At 39.4% G+C, this 19,227-nt stretch overlaps 1 protein-coding gene across 1 annotated transcript in view; it reads left to right on the forward strand.

Moving 5' to 3' along the window:
* The window catches only part of LOC124116614, a 153,147-nt gene that overhangs the window by 128,252 nt on the left and 5,668 nt on the right, over nucleotides 1-19,227 (forward strand). The window contains exons 22-37 of the mRNA XM_048401552.1: nucleotides 8,536-8,670; nucleotides 9,481-9,618; nucleotides 9,967-10,104; nucleotides 10,725-10,862; nucleotides 11,511-11,645; nucleotides 14,401-14,518; nucleotides 14,702-14,772; nucleotides 15,186-15,397; nucleotides 16,079-16,166; nucleotides 16,449-16,510; nucleotides 16,831-16,867; nucleotides 16,988-17,085; nucleotides 17,220-17,345; nucleotides 17,739-17,878; nucleotides 18,636-18,771; nucleotides 18,955-19,101. Coding sequence (XP_048257509.1) covers nucleotides 8,536-8,670; nucleotides 9,481-9,618; nucleotides 9,967-10,104; nucleotides 10,725-10,862; nucleotides 11,511-11,645; nucleotides 14,401-14,518; nucleotides 14,702-14,772; nucleotides 15,186-15,397; nucleotides 16,079-16,166; nucleotides 16,449-16,510; nucleotides 16,831-16,867; nucleotides 16,988-17,085; nucleotides 17,220-17,345; nucleotides 17,739-17,878; nucleotides 18,636-18,771; nucleotides 18,955-19,101 — 1,919 coding nt within the window. The remainder of the gene's footprint in view (nucleotides 1-8,535; nucleotides 8,671-9,480; nucleotides 9,619-9,966; nucleotides 10,105-10,724; nucleotides 10,863-11,510; nucleotides 11,646-14,400; nucleotides 14,519-14,701; nucleotides 14,773-15,185; nucleotides 15,398-16,078; nucleotides 16,167-16,448; nucleotides 16,511-16,830; nucleotides 16,868-16,987; nucleotides 17,086-17,219; nucleotides 17,346-17,738; nucleotides 17,879-18,635; nucleotides 18,772-18,954; nucleotides 19,102-19,227) is intronic.

Raw genomic sequence — 19,227 nt, forward strand, 5'->3', positions numbered from 1 at the left:
AGTTTATTCATAAACATTTTGAAACTATTGCTTTAAACATAGCATGAGTGAAAACAGCGTATAAGTGTATGTGTTTGTAGACAACTCACGACAACAGAGTCTCCCAACTATAACAGTTCATTATTATTGCATGACTCACCTCAGCGTAGAAACCACTGATGTGTGACAGTCTGTGTTGAGCTCTATAAACATAAACATAGTAGCTTCTAATTCCGGGTAGTCACAGGACGTCGACATGCTCACCAAACAACAATGGCAGCCTCAGCTCCGTACACCTTCGACGATGCGACCCCGATAAGTACATAGAAAGTCGTGTGATCGAAAATATAAGTACATGTATTTTAAGGAATGTGTTTTAGAGAGCGAATCTGATTGCATCTTTAGTGGGGTTACGATCCATGTACACTATATGGCAGGGTTGTAAGTGCGGTATTTTCCGATTCGGGTATCTTTTAGGAAAACACTGTGGGACAGTCTGCAGCTCTGTGTAGTGACAAGCCACTATCCAAATCGTTTAGCAGCAACGCAGAGCTACAGTTACGCCATCATAGTTAATCCACCATTTGTGAAGAGTTCACAACTATTAAAGAGGGCACGGGTCGCCTAGTCGTCTAAGGCGCCGCGATTCGTTATGCAGAGTTGCGTCCCTTGGGCACGCCAGAAACCTATGATTGTGGGTTCGAATCACGGTTCGCCCCGATTATGTTTCTAGGTTTGTCAGCACCATACCCGTGCTTGTGGGTTTCACCGAAGTGGTATCTGAGACCTGCATCACTTTGGGCTTTCCTCCCACATTAAGCTGGCACGTCGTGATAAAACTGGAATACTGTTAAAAGCGGCGTTAAACCCAACTTACTCACTCACTCACAATTATTAAACAGCCAAACCATATTTATATCATCGTTACAGTTTGAAATCGATTAATGTATCAAGTGGTATGTACAATCTCCATTTTAATTCTTTTGCTGTTTTAATCACCATGTCAATGGATTTCTAGAATAGAACAATAGAAAGTAGGACATGAAGCAGATATATGTTTTAGACGTTGTAAGCATACACATTGATCCCCATTCAATCTTTGTCAACATTGCTTCAGACTTCACATTTAGAAATACATTACTATATAATGTGCAACAATTCCTCGGACAACTTCGCATTCCAAAAAACAAAGCAAACATATATTCCAGATTAATTAGAATTCAGGACAGATTTAATGTTAAATTGTGTAATAATAGAAAACAGAGAGCTGCATCAGAACAAGAATAAATCTATGCTTAGTATACTAGGCTTGCATGGAATGTTGTCTTGTCCATTTATGTGCTGGCTTGGGGCGAGAATTCACATTTCCCCACCATTCTAAACCTAATACAAAGTGTCACCCAAGCATGTCAGAAGAGCGTGTTAAATTACTATTTATGTTATATTAATGGGAAGCATTTTAAACGTGCTGATTGAGTATAGTGTTAGAAACGTTAAACTATTATTGATGAAACTATTAGGGACCTCGTTAAATTTGACCGTAGCAATATGATATAAGCTACATACATGACCATAACAAACACGACTACAGCAAATATGCAAGTGAAGCACGTGTCCACAACAAACGCGACGATAGCAGAAACGCCAATGAAACATGTGTCCATAACAAACGCGACGATAGAAAAGATGCACGTGAAACGTGTCCATAACAAACGCGATGATAGAAAAGATGCACGTGAAACACGTGTCCATAACAAACGCGACGATAGCAAATATTCACGTGAAACATGATCAAAACAAACGCGACGATAGCAGAAAGATGCACCTGAAACACGTGTCCATAACAAACGCGACGATAGCAGAAACGCAAGTGAAACATGTGTCCATAACAAACGCGACAATAGAAAAGATGCACGTGAAACGTGTCCATAACAAACGCGATGATAGAAAAGATGCACGTGAAACACGTGTCCATAACAAACGCGACGATAGCAGAAATGCAAGTGAAACATGTGTCCATAACAAACGCGACGATAAAAAAGATGCACGTGAAACATTATCATAACAAACGCGACGATAGCAGAAAGATGCACCTGAAGCACGTGTCCATAACAAATTCGACGATAGCAGAAATGCAAGTGAAACATGTGTCCATAACAAACGCGACGATAGCAGAAAGATGCACCTGAAACACGTGTCCATAACAAACGCGACGATAGCAGAAATGCAAGTGAAACATGTGTCCATGACAAACGCGACGATAGAAAAGATGCACGTGAAACGTGTCCATAACAAACGCGATGATAGAAAAGATGCACGTGAAGCACGCGTCCATAACAAACGCGACGATAGCAGCAATGCAAGTGAAACATGTGTCCATAACAAACGCGACGATAGCAGAAAGATGCACCTGAAACACGTGTCCATAACAAACGCGACGATAGCAGAATCGCAAGTGAAACATGTGTCCATAACAAACGCGACGATAGAAAAGATGCACGTGAAACACGTGTCCATAACAAACGCGACGATAGCAGAAATGCAAGTGAAACATGTGTCCATAACAAACGCGACGATAAAAAAGATGCACCTGAAGCACGTGTCCATAACAAATTCGACGATAGCAAAGATGCACGTGAAACTAGTCAGGTGTTATGTTTATAAACTTTTAATTGACACAGATGTAAAGTTGCAAATTTCCATGTCCGTTTAGTTGATGCGTAGCTGAAATACCCCAATCAGTGTCCATGAATTTCAAATGTGATCAACTGAGATAGAAATACACATACGTACGTAAACTGTTAGGCGCGTTCCACATGTACAATGTTATGTTTGTCTAGTCCGCAGTGATGACAAATAATATGATAACTACTCTTAACTGTGTGTATGCATCCGTCCATTGTCTCGTACATTTATCATACAATCCTGTATACCTGCCGGCAGGCTATTTTTCAACTGTGACATTGTTTCGATGAGGGCGTATCGAATGCCAGGGCAAGCTTGACAAGATGAGCCCTCGGGATTTGTTTCGAAAGAGTACGATTATTTTAATTACTTGTTCATTTGTTCGATTTGGCAGATAAATGGAAATGTGTCAACTAGGAATTTGCCAATTAGTAAATATTTGTGAGATTCCCAGCTGTATAACTATGTGTGGTTTGTATGCATGCATGAAATGTGAATGGTGGTAGAATCAACGCCAGCGTCTATTTCGTTTCAAGATTCATCTCCCAATACACAGACCTGAGACGAAATGGTATGGTTATTGACTGGGGTCCTGTTGATCTCCATCACTGGGACACTATCTGGTAAGAATTATTGATAGAATCCCTTCAGTATCAACTACGCATGTGATACTTAGTTCCATATGGTACCTGCTATCCTGGTGATAACAGTTCTAGCTAAGACTGGATATCAATGCAAGTAGGAAGATGAAACAATTCGATTTTTAACAATGTCATCTAAATTCAAATACATCTACAGCCTCTTTTGTCTTTGATCTGTAAAAGTAGATATCCCTATATTGTCAAAACAATATCTCTGTAGATGCCGAATGCCATTGTGACCCAACGACTGCCTGTTCCCTGTTCCCATCTACTCCCTGTAGCCAGGTCGGCAGTCCAGACAGATGTCAACAGGGGTGGTTTGGTTCCTACTGCCAGAGACGTGAGTATTCGGGATTGGCTTTTGTTTTTCTTTCTTGGCAGTACTCTGCAGTACTCCGAAAAAAAACCTGGCTTTGTGTTACCAACATAATCAATTTCAAACTGCTCATCTTTGCTTAAAAGTGTTTGAATACGACTCAGTCCCATCATATCTGTCATCACTCCTCAAAAGTCACATTCCATCCCGAACTCTTATATCACAGAACAAAGACTTAATCATCATACCCAAATCAAGAACCAACTACGACTCCCTTTCCGATGTGCATCATCTGGCCTTTGGAACAATCTTCCCATGAAAATGAAACTGGCATCCAGTCTCCAAGCTTTCCCCAAGCAATTAAAAACACATCTGTTTTCTTCCACACAGACTGTACTACGTACATTGTATAGGAAACTCAGCGCTATATGAACAGGATATTATCATATATTATCACTATTATTGTATGTGACTTCCATCTTGTCACTATTAAAATTAGTCCATCTCGGTAAATTACATACTGACTTCGATCTGTGTTTTAGATTGAAAACACTTTGCAGAATGCAACTGAAAGAACGACGCCAACGTTTTGAACAGTTGGGTGCATACTAAGATTTAAACTGGAATATGCAATTGCCGAAAAATTAAGTTGTTGTGTGGGGGGAAATGTGACGTACTTAGAGATTATTACATTCCTTTGCGTGTAGTTTTAAGAAAGTGTAAGATATAAACATGTATTCCGACACGATGTTATTATGAACAGGACTCATTACTATGCAAAGATATGATTAGCTGTTGTGAAGAAATGGTAATTAATATTGAAAGCCGTACAAAGAAGCTACTAGTGTCAACACTGTTAGACTGTATCGTCATCATATACAGTTGTTACTATATTAGTTTCGCAAGGGTGTCTGTATTAAGCCAGCAATGCTACTTGACATATGAAATCCATAAGCCACGTTGGCTTCCAAAGGTTTCTATAGCTCAGTTTATGAAGTAAACTGAATGTTAATAAATACTGTACACTACCATGCTTTACCTGTTGTCAGACATGAACCTTCTCGCTCCACCATTGTCTCATGTTATGGTGTTGTACATTGTTTCTTTTTCTTCAGAAAATATTGCTTTAGGAAGAAGTGCCATCCAGAGCAGTACATACGTTGAAAACAGTGACCGGACAGGGTTTACATCACACTATTTCGAGGCCACATATGCTGTAGATGGCAGAGCTACCACCGACTTCTATAGCAAACCACTAACATGCACACATACAAACGGGAGAGTCCAAACATGGACTGTGTACCTGGACACCCCAAACACATACCAGATACAACGCATCAGGCTGTATCTACGTGAAAAGTGTGAGTATGGGTAGCAAAATATAAATTTTGTGTTTTTCTCAATGTGAAGAATACCAATAAAATGTAGCACGTTTATCTACACATAACTGAATCCTTAACAAAACAAAATGTATCGTTGGTGTATGGTTCTTGTACTGCTATATAACAGGTGCTTATGGATTGTTGTAGGTATATGTACGTTGTGGTCAAAAGCCATGGTTATCCTAATCACAGGTAACATTTTTTATGTCTTTTTGGAATTGTGTTCGCGAAAGCCATTACTTGCTGTACCATTTCACGTGGCTAATCGATCTGGATTTTCATCAAATAAAACACCCGACCTTCAAAAGATTTCACAGTTTCACTTCAAATTCAGTACTTAACAGAAACCAAGGCATGAAGATATCTGTCGGTGGACAGCTGTGCTTCCAGTGGCCAACCAATACCTATCCGCCTGCTACAGCTGACGTGAGCTGTCAACAACCACTGACAGGAAACACACTCACCATACAGACAAGCGATTTTCTCACGCTCTGCGAAGTGCAGATATTTGGTAGGTAAACATACACCACTGATCGTGTGAGCGAAAGTTTTGGGTTTTCATGTTTTTAACAATAACTCAGTTATATCACAGCATGACTAAGGCGCCGCAATACCCCGTGCAGAGTTGCGTCCTTGGGTGCGTCCCGTGAAGATTCCGGGTTAGAATTGGTCTTCAGCAACTCATGCTTGTAAGAGGCGACTGACGGGATGGGTGGTCAAGACTCGCTGACTTGGTGGATGCATGTCATCGTATCCCAATTGCGCAGATCGATGCTCGGGGTGTCAATCACTGGATTGTCTGGTCCAGATTCAATTATTCACAGACCGCCGTCATATAGCTGGAATTGCTAGCGTTAAACAGCAAACATACAAATCCTTTTGGTTCGCCAGAAGCCTTTGATCGTGGTTTGGAATCCCGGCAAACCCCGATTATGTGTCTAGGTTTGTCCGCACCATATCCGTGCTCCTGTGTATCAGTAAAAGTCAGAGACCTGCTTTCTCCCACATACAGCTGATATAACTGGAATGCTGTTCAAAGCGGCGTCAAACCCTACTTATTACTCACTCACTAAATGTGAGTGAAAAGTCCAAAGACAATTGCTGACGAACTAAACATTCAAACCCACGATCAACAACGGCACAGATATTTTGGTAAATGACACAAAAGAAAATAAGTCTCCAAACAAGCTCTAGTAATGGAACTGTATTGACAGGACAGATAAACTTAATGGCAGATTGTCGCCACGTTAACCTTAATGTTTTGTTGGTTTTAAATGGTCGGCGGAGTTCATCCTTTTCCACAGTTGTGTTCATCATTAATGATGAATATGATTTTAATAAGCGTATGTCGTCTGTCACTTATATATCATGTTAGTTATATATATTCTTACATGTTCATATTTAGTTTGCAGTGACGGCTGGTTTGATGAGGACTGTGACAAACAGTGTCACTGTTCACAAAATACAGAAGTATGTGACAAGATCACTGGACAGTGTCCAAATGGATGTGCCCCTGGATACACGGGAAGAAATTGCCAATCAGGTACAGGTTCTGAACCTCACACAGCCAGATTTGCACAATCTTTTGTTGTGAACATTACATACTGTCATGGAGGTCTATTATGAGCAACTTGTTTCGCTGTGAAATAAACAGGTGTCTGTGACCTTATGCAAAAGTACAAAAGTGAGGAACATACATTGTGTAATACATTAACAACGCTGCTTTAACTTTGTGCTGACGCGGTCGTCATCTTTAATCTTCATGTACTCCTTTAACCCTTTAGAGTGCAGCAAAAGTTTAGTAAGACAGTATGCATCGGTATGTATTAAGTTGTTAAAATGTCCACAATAAAGTGTCTTCGCAAGCCATTGTTAATATTCAATGGCATTCACCGTAATTTACGCCAGTTCTAATAAGTATTTTTTAAGACACATTTGTTTCGTGCAGGCCCCATACAGTATATACCACTGATGTCTCTAGGGTACGTGTATCGTATTATCATAAACATGAATTATATGCAATGTGTACTGTATATATGTAATCGGTGTGTATTATGTACATGTATGATGTAGTTGACCAACGGATTGTTTTACATGATAATACAGCATGTCAAGACGGTTACTATGGAGATTGCACCTCCAAGTGTGGAAACTGCCGCAACGCTGTCCATTGTTACAAGGCTTCAGGCTTCTGTCCAGGAGGTTGTGCAGCAGGGTGGTTAAATGACGACACCTGTCTTCAACGTGAGTACACTTCCTTCGTTTTTTTAATTGTGTGATTTTATGCATATTCTCAGTCAGTTTCTCAATGTAAATTGGCTAATGAGGACTTTCATAAAGATAGGGTTTTCACTGAATATGATCACGTTTTCTTACAATTCAAAGATAACACATTCCCAAGAGTCATAGTCTTCCGCAATCATAAAGCACCTAAAACACGTTTTATGTCAGTCAGGAAAACCGGGTTTTTATTAATATGTACTTTATTGCCGGCAATAGGAATTACTTTCATTGCATGGACAGTTACTATTGACTGCAGTCTTGAAATATAAAGGATGACACAGATATATCATTGTTTGATGTTAGGTTTGTCTGAGTTACCTTTCTTTACCTATATTTACGTATATAAATATAAGCAGCAAAACGCTTTCCATATTCAAAAGAAATCCCTGCTGAAGGCAGAGTCGACTTACGATTCCGACGTTTACATGAGTATGTGTAAGGAATAGTGATGATACTAAGCGTTCGCAAAAAGGGACATATCCTGCCCCACCGATAGCACCCGTCACAAACACATGCCAAGGCAAGTCAACTGTATACATGAAAACAAACACGGGAACATAATGGTAAAAGTCAAAATAGGGAATGCATCAGACATTCTTTTGTCACTAATGCGTCAGATTTGGAAACGTCCTTCATATGTCTAACATAAAACTTTCTCATTAACAGACTTCTTGAATGTTGTAACTTTTGAGCAGGAGTCGAAAGACGCTCCTGAAAATTTGTTTGAAAGGGCATGCCTTAAAAGGTGTAAAATGTAAACACGAAAGGACGTACCTACGGAATATTGTTCGGTATAACAGGAGAGTTGAAGTCCACCCTCTTGTTATAAGTCGTACTGACGTCACATCAACGTCCTAGACCAACTCAACAAACGTAACAGGGCAATCGTAAATTTAGTTGTATGTGAACCATTTTGCCATCATGTTTTCACAGATATTCTTAATAATATATATACGGTTCTGATATGTACCTTGATGCGTCGGACACAAATATAGAAACATAATTGGTGCATGTAATTGGTTCGGGATTCGAACCCACACTCAAAGGTTCCTGGCGTGCTCAAGGGACGGAACTCTCCACAGCGAATCGCGGCGCCTTAGACGACTGGGCCACCCGTGCCCGCAATATTTAATAGCATTATCTTTTGGGTATGTACCTTCAAATTGAGAATGTGCATGTCAACAAAGAAAATGTATGGTATTATTATCTAATGATAAAGTTGACAAATTTATTGTTTTAACATCCACAGCGTGTCCAGACGGTTACTTTGGAAATTGCACCTCCAAGTGTGGAAGCTGCCGCAACGCTGTCCATTGTTACAAGGCTTCAGGCTTCTGTCCAGGAGGTTGTGCAGCAGGGTGGTTAACTGACACCTGTCTTCAACGTGAGTACACTTCTTTGCTGTGAGTGCAATTTTCAGCATATTCTAAGTGTATTTTTCTTTAAGTGAATTGGATAATGATCCCTTTCATATCCCTTTTTTTCTCAGTGACTATGATGAGGACAGAGTTGATTCTCCAAAACTCAGTTTTCAGCGCTTAGAAATAAATAAAACCTTTTCCACAATTAGTGATCGTGTGATGGTGTACCAGATCCTATCGGTCGCACCCGCCACAAACACATGCAAAGCCACTTCAATGTTTCAAAGACAAACAAAGATAGTTACGTATAATGCAATTCCTCCAGGAATCGTTACTCGCATAATTTTAGTCACTATATTGACATACCCTCAACATGTGCTTGTCTCTCATAAAATATTTTGAACGCTTTATTGAGGCATCTGATTCTTTAACCCTGATCAAACATGTTTCGAGCATATGATGCTCTTTGAAATCTTCGTAGAAAGCGTATGCTCATTTGAACCTCAAAAGATCTGAAATGTACACGCCAAAGGCTGAAGGTGCTTGAATATTGGAGGAAAATTGACTTCTTGTCATACAGTCTTGTGGAATTGTTTTATAACTTTTATAACCCTTTTTGTCGAGGGATTTATCCTTTGTTTTCTCACATACTTATTTAGTATAGCTTCAGCTGTGCCTGTCGAAATGGACTATAACTTACGGTAGTTTATGTCACCAAAGAGAAGTTAAATGTATGTGTGAATCTTCCCCAGGGCACAAAGCTATGTGCTGCCAACAACAGAATACCTTCCATGTTTCTCATCGTCATGTAATTCTAATTATAATGTGTACAGCGTGTCCGGATGGATGGTATGGTATCAACTGTGCCTCCCAGTGTGGAAACTGTCTCGATGGTCATACATGTAACAAGTCAACAGGAATATGCCCAAGAGGATGTGCTGCAGGTTGGATGAACGACACCTGTGTTCAACGTGAGTGTAGATTTTATACGGTGCAGTACGATACTTACGACTGTATGTGTCCTCTTAACCTAGGTTATTCCAACAAGTATATTTATGCCTTGAATGTTGATGTGATATAAATATGAGTTTCTGTGCTTCTAGATCAATAATAGCACACTATTGAACTACCAATGGTGTTTGTTTGTTAATTCCTACCTATTGGTCATCTACATGTAGTCTACTACCTGTGAATTTGATGTTATTGTGTTCGTAATTCCGTTTTGTCACCATTGGAATAAAGAAGGTGAGACACACGTTCATACAAGTTATTTCAAATAGCATTGACATCATGAACAAACCATTGATTTATGTCCGCAGCATGTCCAAGTGGTTCCTTTGGTCCGGACTGTGGCGTCCAGTGTGGCAACTGTCTGGATGGCGATGTTTGCATCAAGACAAATGGAACATGTCCTGGAGGATGTGCAGCAGGGTGGATCAGTGACAGGTGTAATCAAGGTAAGTCAGACCTGTGCATTGTATGCGATGTAAACATATGAACATTTAAGTGAAAAAAAGTCAAATATGATTCTTACAACATAACGTTGTCAAGTCTTCCAAATCAGGTTTTTGAGGGTCGGTTTTAGATGTACAGTTTCGTGATTGGCGACACCTCCGAAGTTTCATGTACAAAACTGTAGGTTGGTGCGAGTAAAGGTATATGCGTAAAGCTAGCATATGCCCTATTTCAGGCGATATTTACATTAAAATTTTACATTTTCAATTCAAATTGTTTATATTGACATATCAAAGCTGGCAAAGATAACTGAAGTGGACATAAAATATTTACCAAATATAACGAAATATGTAACTGTCAGGTGTCCTGTTCGCTATCGTTTCGTGGGCCTGAAAGGTGAAACTCTTTCTTGACAGTTTACCCGGTTAATCCTCGTGAAAAATAACCGTTGCAATGAAGTCGAACACACAATGTCGCGGGAACGAGATGAGTAAAGTCTATGTACATGATGTTGTTTGTAGATTAGAATGTAATATTTATATCACTTAGTGACTTATCTATTTGCGTTTACTGTTAAATGTACGCTCACAGCTTCATGTGTCATGTACACTTCTGTTTGCAGCATGTCCAGATGGTGTTTATGGTATTGACTGCACGTCCAGGTGTGGAAACTGTCTAAATGGTAATGCGTGTGACAAGTCAACAGGAACATGCCCTAGAGGATGTGGAGCAGGGTGGATGAATACCACGTGTCATAACGGTAAATCGTTGATTGGTTTTCAGTTCGTGTCTCATAAAAGATATCCATACATTCAACACATGCAGAAGGTATCCATGTGCATATATTGTCACATTCATCTCTTGCTTCATTCACATTTATCACTTGCCAGGTATACATTTGCAGAAGTGATTGATCAAAAGAGTAAATTGGTATTGTTTTGGAAAAATCCATTTCAATACTGCATAATAAGTTCTATGGAAAAGGATATAAATATCCAACCATAAAACACGGAAACAGGCATTGAAAAGAGGAGTATGAAATATGCTTCCGAAAGACAATTAATCATGTGAACTTAATCAGCTATGACATGTCATTTGTCATTGCGTGTCGGTGCAAGTGTTTGCGTGCGCATGCATATCCATGTGCATGTTTACTCAGTATTTCTGTTGATTCTGCATTTCCATCACAAATTGTATCGTTTTCTAAATGTACTTCCTGATTGACTGAATATCAGAAGTCATAATTACTCACGTAAAAACGGTTGGCCATTTTAAGTTCAGTCTGTGCATAATCATCAATTAGAACTTCCACGGGTATTGTTTATGAGAACAAATGTATATTACGTTTCATCTGACACCAGAAGATGCAGGTAAATGTGACTTGGCAATGCAATACTGGCTCTTTCAGTGTGTGACGACGGGAGGTATGGCAGTGGATGTGCGTCAGAATGTGGTCACTGCAAGAGTGGTACAGTATGTGACAAAACGAACGGAACCTGCGGGAACGGATGTGATGGAGGATATTCAGGTCTTCGTTGCGCGCGTAAGTATGTGCGTACATGTCTTAACATGGAAAGGAACATATTTTCTAAAATGAACAAGGAAAGAATTATTTAGACGAACACCCTAAATTACAGTGAACGAAAACAGCCACTTCTTAAATACCGTAAATCTTGAACTGCTGTACCCTTACAAATAATTCAACAATCTTAATGCGACCTTCCCCAAACCCCAGTCGAATTTTAGAGAGAGAAAATTGCTTCCATGAGGTCTACCCGAGATGTATTTAATAACAGACTGTTAGAACCTCTGGAGATGACTCTTACAAAAGAATCAAATCCTTAGAAGTATGAATAATTAAAGAATGTTGGCCTTGGCCTGTATTCACTCAAAGACGCCTTTGCCATGAAATTTAACGGAATGCAGGTGCTGGTGATCTTTCGCTTACGTTAACACGAGTTGTGTCCCTTTGACGTTTTATAGGAAAGTAAATCTTTGACTGATGATTTAGAGAATAATTTACGAGCTACGAGGAATTACGGATAATACATGTATGTGCCTAGTGAAATTAAATGTCCTTTTCACGCAACATGTATGTGCTCATCTCGTTCACATTATGTAATGTTTCGTCAGCTGTTAGAGAGACACGACCCTCGTAACAATTAAACGTATCCATCCGCGTGTAAAACGTCATCTCTCATACACAAATTACTTTATCACTTTGGTTTTGACGAAGCCAGTGAGCAAATAGTCCAAATAATGTAGTCGCAAATAAATGGTTCTGTTTGATCGTACAACCATACAATAAACAAATTTTCGGGAAGATCTATAACAAATACACCCCCTTACTGTTATTGTACCTGTCACAAACTGACAGGAATCGTCGACTGCTACCAAATGAAATGCCATTCGATATAGATGTTGGACAGATTGCTTATGATGTGCGTCATATTACGTTTGTAGAATCTGACGTCTAAACTCCATCACCATCGAAGAACGGCGAATAATCAACGATCACATAAGTGTTGTTTAAGATCAACTTTCGTCTAAAACAAATACACTCAGTGTTGAACTTGCATAAAGATAATTTCGTATGTAAATGACCAAACGTATCACATTCACTGCAGACGTTATCCCATGCATTTACACTATTGGACACATGGGCTTACACCTCTGGCACTCAAATACATCACATGACTCTTATGCACTGGAACAAGATCAACATCACAACACTACTATGCCAATAACGGTATTGGCCTATCCTCACAAAAATTGTGCAAAAAGAGACATTGTATGATTTGACTATGTAATAACCATGTGTAACGTCCTCCCCGCTGAACCAATAGCCCATAGTATTTGAAAAGGGTACAAAGAAAGTTATATGATGGGGATTCTGGGACAGAAGAGGTCCTCAGTATCCCATGCTTGACGCAGGAGCCTACATACGATTATAAGGTGTAGGTGTAGGTGTAGGAGTCGATCATGCTATCACCCTGGTCCAGACATGATTGTTTACACACGGACCATATGTAGCCTGAACATTGTAGTTATTTGCTTAATCGAGTGTCCAGAGATACGTGTCAACTTTAAGATTTGTTCAACCTTGTGAAACGAAATCCTTAATCTGCCCCAATGTTTGATATAAGGGCGACACGAAAGATATTTCAATTTATCATATAATGGGCAGGTTTCTCGGCAGGATAAAGCCAACGGATAAAAACGATATCCGTTGGGGTCATATGCGGATAGAGATGCAAATATCAAAGGTCAAGTAGGACTACTTTCACTGTTTATAAACAAACATGGCGTCGTCCTCGTCATTCGGCGATCGAGTCAAAATTAACCATCGGGAATCTGGATAAACAACAGGGATAATTGCCATCATTATCAAAAGAACAGTCTAATATACTGAAAATCAGTGTCTAACTGTGACGTAGCTAAGGCATTTTATAAGTTTTGGCTACTTTGGAGGTATAAATTTCGAAACAATTTTGCGAGGGCGCGAGGCCTAGCCAAGCGGGATCAGTAGCAATATCTGTGCTTGTAGACCTCTGCGACTTGAAACCTTCTCCACAAATTAAAATAGTTGGATTTGGCCGAAATATGTTTGAATTGTTACCTTGTTTGGTTTTGTCGCTGTGTGTACATCTGACTACACTTCTTAACGTTATGACAGGACAGACTGACTGTCAACAACGTCTGACCGTGCCCGTGACGTCTCATAGACTAGGGTTAGAGTAGCTTCCCTTTGACAAAGGGCAGTTACTCTAGCGGACAGACCGATGGATTGCCGCGAAAGGCAATTACAAACAACTGTTGTTTTGCGTATATGTTGCTTCGCCACTGTATAAGAAACAGATTTCAGTTGGAACTATATTGGCTACTGTCACTGTCCGACTGACACATCACTTACCCTGTGACGTAATAAATATTAATGCGCGCATTCCAGGAAAACTCGCAATGTTTCGGTAATGTTTGTGAGAGAGGGAAAGCGATTTTAAAGCACAGAATTAAAGCATGACATTATATGATAAAGAGGTTATCACGCTTGTGTGTTTGGGGATGGTAAATATCCTGTATTAGGAATAAACACTATGTATTTAGCTCGCCAAGGCTCGCTAAATACAATGTTTATTCCTAATGCAGGATATTTACCATCCCCAAACACACTCGCGTTATAACCTCTATTTATGCAAACATTTACGATAAAAGAAGAGAAACAATCCAATACATGTACACTTGTTTTATGTTATTGAAATAAATATTGTTCAAAGCAATTATTTTTTTACCTTTTGTAGGTCTGTCGAATACTGCTGGAAAGGACGACTCTATGGCTGGAATAATTGGAGGGGCAGTTGCAGCGCTGTTGGTCATCGCTATCGTCGTAATCGTCGCAGTTGTTATCTACAGGCGGCGGTAACAACACTTTTACAGCTCATTTATTTACATTTACCTCTTGTCAACCTCAATTATGTTTCTATATGCATCACCTCATATTTTGAAATTTTATGGATATCACATTTAATATCTCCACCATGTGGCCATTTCAACAATGGAGATGCTCTCAGATTCCATTACCTTCTTTTTTCTTCTGTTAAGAAAAGGACCAAAACATGACGACGAGAGATTGCAGTCTAACCAAGACATGATTGTAGTTAAAACCATAACTGGTAAGATTGAGGTGCTGTCAAATTGTACTGATATGGATAATAACAAAATAACCCGTATCCTTAGTAAATAAATTCACATAACCCACACATATTGAAACAAAATAAATGTTACTGTGTACATGTATAAAAGTAAGTAAAGTTCAGGATACCATATGTTACAGCTGTAAATTGTAAGCAGGTTGAAATCAAATGGCGCATCATTCTATCAAATGGAAAAGACGGTGTTATTTCACTCACTTGTGTTTTCTTAATGGATTTAGTATATTTGCTACCATAAGCACGTTGTACATTAAAGGTTATGCAATGATGTGTTTTCCAAACTTTAGTGAGGTGTGGATACTGCTTGATTAATGGCAAATGACTCTCTGTTCTGAAAAGAAGGTAATTTCAAAACTTCTAGATTTATTTTTCAGACAACGCAGCCAGAAAGAAATCTATATCAACACCAGCGGCCCGCGACGATGAGGACGAAGATGCCACACTATCTGTTGAAGCTGAAGTAGACGGAGACAACGAGGCTGCCGCCACCTATTACAACTTTGTACCACCTCACATGACGCTGGAGAAACTGCAACAGTGTATAAGTGAGAAGAAAACTAAGGCCACTTTTGCAACAGAATTTCAGGTTTGTTGGTAACTTAAAATATACCCTGCTTGAACGGTCCACATTGTCGAAAGGACACTGAGGTAACCTAGTGGGTAAAGCTTTGGATCGTTATATCTAATTCTCGGGTTCGAATTTGTACATCCATTTTGCGAGTCCATTCATGATTCACTTGAATATTGCGATACATATTGCAGGGAGAAACACACTTAAATATGTTGACATTGTATCACATAATCTGCTATATTGTCTTTATATACAGCCTAGCCTGGAGATTCCCATATCTAACATGTGGTAAACGATTATAAGAAATGAATCTTTAACAAATAAAACCTAATTCGCACAATAAATGACTTCAGAAATTATTTCATAGAACAGAATACCGACAAGTCACCTGTCATGTATGTCACAAAGCATGCATGCCAGTCAGGGCATGATCAAGCACTGACATATTGCATATTACAACACAACATCGAGAGAGGTGACAAGCTGAAAACTTCTCCTGGACGTGATTTTGTGTTTCTCTGCAAGAGTGAACATCAGCTCTCAAGGGACAGTGTCATCGATCTAAATACGGTTCACGATTTCCTAATTTGGTTTAAAGAAAAAAACAGCATCACAAATTATCCTTGACACAAATGGACTCGTCCTAGAGGTAATGAGTAATGAGTACTAACAAAATGGGCAAAACCTATGTTTTAGGCCATCCCATATGGAGCAAAACACCCACACGACGTCGGCAAGCAGCCAGAAAACAAGAAGAAGAACCGCTTCCTTGCTCTGTATCCATGTAAGTTAATCATGTATTATATCATTAACGGTATATTACTGGCGTGGATATCAAGATCATACATTAAAAGATAAATAAATATGCATGACATATATAAACAGTGATTGAACAAATATGGTCGTATACTGATACTTGCATACATGGATATGCTATTGAGATTTTCCTGATAGCATTATCTATTCAATATCATTATTTATGATTACTACTTCAAAGGAAACTATAGTTATCACTATAACTATGCAAAACCGTTCATGCTGCTGGTTATATAATTATTCACTTCAGATGATGAATCGAGGGTAGTGTTGGCAGATGGAGAGGAGTACATCAATGCTAATTACATCACTGTGAGTGGCACAGACAATTTGACCTTTGTACATTGAAATCAAAATGACAACGACAAAGAATAGTCAGTCTCGGATATCTTTCATTTAACGTAACAGGCAATACAGTGATGAACATTACATGAATGGGTAACTGAAAATCAGTTGTGACACAAGGATAATTATTATACATACTTGTACACTACATTTTATAAGTTTATATCTTTCCATCGCAAATATAGCGATTATAAGTAATATCACCTCTATCACCATGGAGGCAAGGTGCGCGTAATTTATTTAATATATGCAGACAAAGTGTTAATGTTCTTTATACTACTTTTCAGGGGTATGATGATACTCAGAAGTACATTGCAACACAAGGTAGGTTAGATAATTCATTCTGAGGTACAATACAAGTGTGTAAAAAGTATTAGGTTGAATCATTTGTACTAGAAATGAAATTAGTTTCTTTGAATAAATAAAAATGTATAAACACCACAGGACCCAAACCGGTGACAATCACTGACTTCTGGCGGATGGTGTGGCAGGAGGACGTCACCCAGATAGTCATGCTGACCAGGCTGATGGAGATGAACAAGGTAGGATGTGTTTCCTGGCTTCTTTTTGTCTACCTTGAGAACTATCTGATAATTTATGTTGAGACATACTGTGAAGGTGTTGATTGGTTCTACAACAATGTTACAATTAATCTAATGCATTTATCATTTTCTAGAAAAAAAGTGAAAAATACTGGCCCGATGCGAACAAGACCGAAAACTACGAAAACGTGAAGGTTTATAGCAAGAATGTGTTAACAAGAGCTGATTACACTCTCTCAACTTTTGTGGTACAAAGCTCCGTAAGTATATGTGTATTGGGATGAAATCTTACTATAGAGTGGTTGAATATTGTAACTTCAATGAGAACGTATTATATGTTATTGCAGTTAATGCAAATACATGTTCATATGTATCAGCAACTTATAGGTTTCATTATTATTATTCCTACACAATGCAAAAATGTCAAACCTAGTTTAATGATTTTAATATGTATTTGAATATGTCATTGTCTCTTTGGCTTAAACAGATATTAATCGGCATAAATGTATAAGCAAGCAGTATCAGTATGTATATGCAATTGTCTGCATGCCATGAATCAAAATATGAAGTTGATTGATTGATTAATACTTGAATTGATTTATTGTAATTCTGTTGATTGATTGGTTGATTGATTGCTATTTTGCTCCACTCAGGGTATCGAGAGAACTGTTACGCACTACCACTTCACATCCTGGCCTGACCATGGTGTTCCTTCTGTCCCTGCCCTCGTCAACTTCTGGAGACTGGTCAAACAGGGGGACATGGCCAGGGGGCCCATGGTGGTGCACTGCAGGTATGTTCTGGGCGCTCACTGGCACAGAGACTGGCCATGGGTTTGTTCACTGCAGGTAACTTTCCAGAAACGGGATATGTCATAATTCAGTACAGGTATGTTACATGTACACGTGGGGATGGGGCCAAATTGAAAGTAAAGTATGTAGACATTGATGGGAGTCATGGTAGGTGACACCTGCATATTAGTGACTGAACGGGAGGACTCTTTCCTGCACACGCCGTGACAACTATATGCTGATACTGGGACACATGGACACTTGCCTCGATCCGTGATCTTCTGAGTGAATATCTCCAATATGTGGACGCCAATATAGACTCAGAGACCGGTGTTTTAAGGCAGGCTGCAAAGATCTGTAGGTCGAAGCTAAAGACCTTTAGGTCTTCTGCCATGGTAATTTTAGTTCTGTCATATCATGCTGGTCTCAAGCGGATACCACTTTGGGGGTATCAAACGGGAACGGGTATTTTGATGACAAGTCAAGTATCATTCTCTGAGCAAATTCCCGATTCGAATCACGATTTGCAGACGGACTCTTGCACAGTGGCGTCTTCGGAGAATGGGCCACCTATGACCCCAATTCGTCAAGGTCGTTATGTCAGCAAGCAACCATGCATTGATGACAATTAAATTGTGCCAGCTACACAGACTTCTTATAGAGAACGACGCGCGTAGTGTTGACTGATCGTCAACTTCACTTAAGAAATAGATTTACAAATAAGCACGTTTCAAGAAAGTATTATTCTTATGTTTCAAGCGCTGGGGTAGGCCGAACAGGGGCGTTCATTGCCCTGGACTACCTGATGGATGAAGCTGCGAGTGTTAACAGAGTCAATGTGTTCATGTGTGTCAGCGCGATGAGACAGAACAGGATGAACATGGTCCAGACGGAGGTATGTGGACACTATATCAACACCAGCCTAAATATTGCACGAACTAGCAAACAATAGTGTATTGACTTCTGTTAAGGAACCTCTGTAATGTTTTCATTCTTTCTGCTGCTAACAGTATACAAATCCACATAAACTACATGTACATAGTTTTGACCGTGTTTCATTTTTTATCCTTTTGTCCAGAGTCAGTACGAGTTTGTCCATGATGTTGTCCTGGAGGCGCTCCACAGTCTGGGGACGCTGTACACGTTCTCAGAATTCGACAAAACTTTCGGCCTCGGAGACACATTTACGGCTCAACAGCAGAATATGCTGAAGAAACAATTCAAGGTATTTCAATAGCAAAACCTAGTTGTAGTAGGACAAGAGCAGGCCATCTTACAGAAACAATAATGTCTCCACTCCTAAAGGGAGGGGAGACATATTGTTTTTGGCTCGATTCGCGTTGGCGCTGGC

Source organism: Haliotis rufescens, unplaced genomic scaffold (genome assembly GCF_023055435.1).
Source record: "Haliotis rufescens isolate VD_foot unplaced genomic scaffold, xgHalRufe1.0.p SCAF_22, whole genome shotgun sequence".
Taxonomy (NCBI): domain Eukaryota; kingdom Metazoa; phylum Mollusca; class Gastropoda; order Lepetellida; family Haliotidae; genus Haliotis; species Haliotis rufescens.